This window comes from Kryptolebias marmoratus, linkage group LG1 (assembly GCF_001649575.2).
Source record: "Kryptolebias marmoratus isolate JLee-2015 linkage group LG1, ASM164957v2, whole genome shotgun sequence".
In the NCBI taxonomy this organism is placed as follows: domain Eukaryota; kingdom Metazoa; phylum Chordata; class Actinopteri; order Cyprinodontiformes; family Rivulidae; genus Kryptolebias; species Kryptolebias marmoratus.
Window position 1 is genome coordinate 33,945,108 of NC_051430.1, and position 1,788 is coordinate 33,946,895.

General features: G+C 40.6%; 1 protein-coding gene across 3 annotated transcripts in view; it reads left to right on the forward strand.

The window, feature by feature from the left end:
* The window catches only part of scube1 (signal peptide, CUB domain, EGF-like 1), an 81,519-nt gene that overhangs the window by 11,798 nt on the left and 67,933 nt on the right, over window positions 1-1,788 (forward strand). For all 3 annotated transcript variants that reach the window (XM_017439978.3, XM_017439979.3, XM_017439980.3), the window contains exon 3: window positions 1,343-1,468. In XM_017439978.3, the coding sequence (XP_017295467.1) occupies window positions 1,343-1,468 (126 nt within the window). The remainder of the gene's footprint in view (window positions 1-1,342; window positions 1,469-1,788) is intronic.

Sequence of the window (1,788 nt, forward strand, 5' to 3'; positions counted from 1 at the left end):
CGCCTCTCACTCTGTCTCCGAGTGGGTCGGTGAGGACGCCGTCGCCTCTCACTCTGTCTCCGAGTGGGTCGCCGAGGACGCCGTCGCCTCTCACTCCGTCTCCGAGGGGGTCGCCGAGGACGCGTCCCCCTTTATTTTTGCAATTGCAGTTTTTCTAATTTTGTTTTAAAAACAAACAAACACATGCTTGTTTTGTTTTTGCAATTTTATTTTGAAACAAACCCCCCCCCCCCAAAGAACAAACCGTACACGGATTCCTGTGTAAACTAGTATTTAATTAGACATGTCCTTATTAACAAATGTCCGTTTCAAAATGCCTCAAGCAACCCAGATGTTTTCCATTCGAGGAGCCCGTTCATGTGCACTCAGGTTTGTTTTAATTAAGGATGTCAATCCAGCCTTACTGTTCACCCATTTTTCATTAGTTACTGTCACAGATTTTATTTTGCAACAACTGCTGCAGCTTTGGTATTTAACCCATACAAAATAGCCCGGATATGTTTATTCATTTTATTTAAATGGGTTAAAGGAAATTGGACTTATTAATTTTGAGATTTTTAATGATTTTTACACAAGTCTTAGGACACACCAATGTTGACCTGTCTGAAATTCCATCATTTCTGGAAGCAAACTTGTCTTATTTCCACAATATTTCTGTTTTTTTTATACTTTTGATACATCGTGATGCCGGTATTTTTGTCTTCTTCTTGGTGGTCTTTCTCACTATCCTCCTTCTTCCACACTTTTGTTATACTGTTATATATATGTGTTTATAGTTTTTTGCACAGTGGTTGTTTGTCTCAGGCTTACTTCTTAGTTTACATTTCTGTCTGCCTGTCTTATAAAAGTCCCATAATGGTGTGTGAGACATAGATATTTTCTTACCATGATGACCCTAATAACAATAAGCTTTAACGTTTCTCTTGATCTTTATTCACTTTACTTTTCTTATACAATTTTCTAAATAACAACTTTGGTATTTTTGCTGAAGGAAGTCCCACATTAGTGTTGGGCTTTTGGAAATAAATCTGAAGTTTGAGGCATTTTGTCTGTGCTTGGGTTTCCAATCATTTTTTCTTTTGACAAATCATGGCTGCTGCTGCTGCACTAATTAGCTCTCAATCAACATCTGGGATTTGAGCGAGTTTAAAGTCCTCCCATGCTTTAGGCACATGGTAGCTTAAAACAAGAGGCAAAACCAAACAAAAAAAACAAAAATGGGGTCCTCGATGATTCGCCACTGCTAAATTTACAGTTTTGAAAAGATGTGAAAGAATTAAAACCAAAATGTACAAGCCACCATGATTGAGGATTTAGTGACATGAACAGCTTTCTCTTTCAGATGTGGACGAATGTGAGAATGACTACAACGGGGGCTGTGTCCATGAATGCATCAACATACCAGGGAACTATAGGTGCACCTGCTACGATGGATTCATGCTGGCCCACGACGGACACAACTGTTTAGGTATGCATGACCTTTTTGTGTTTCTGTAACAATCATTTGGACTACTCATGGAGTAGGGCATGCTTCATGGTAGCTCTGTGGGAATGTGATTATATTATATATTAATTAACACTTAACTCTAATAACAAGAGATGGACAGACTTTATCAGAACTCATACATCCTCTGAGTCATATCTAGACAAATGTCAAGTCCATCCATCCATCCTCTTCCTCTTATCCGGGGTCGGGTCGCGGGGGCAGCAGCCTAAGCAGGGAGACCCAGACTTCCCTCTCCCCAGCCACTTGGGCCAGCTCCTCCGGGGGAATCCCAAGGCGTTCCC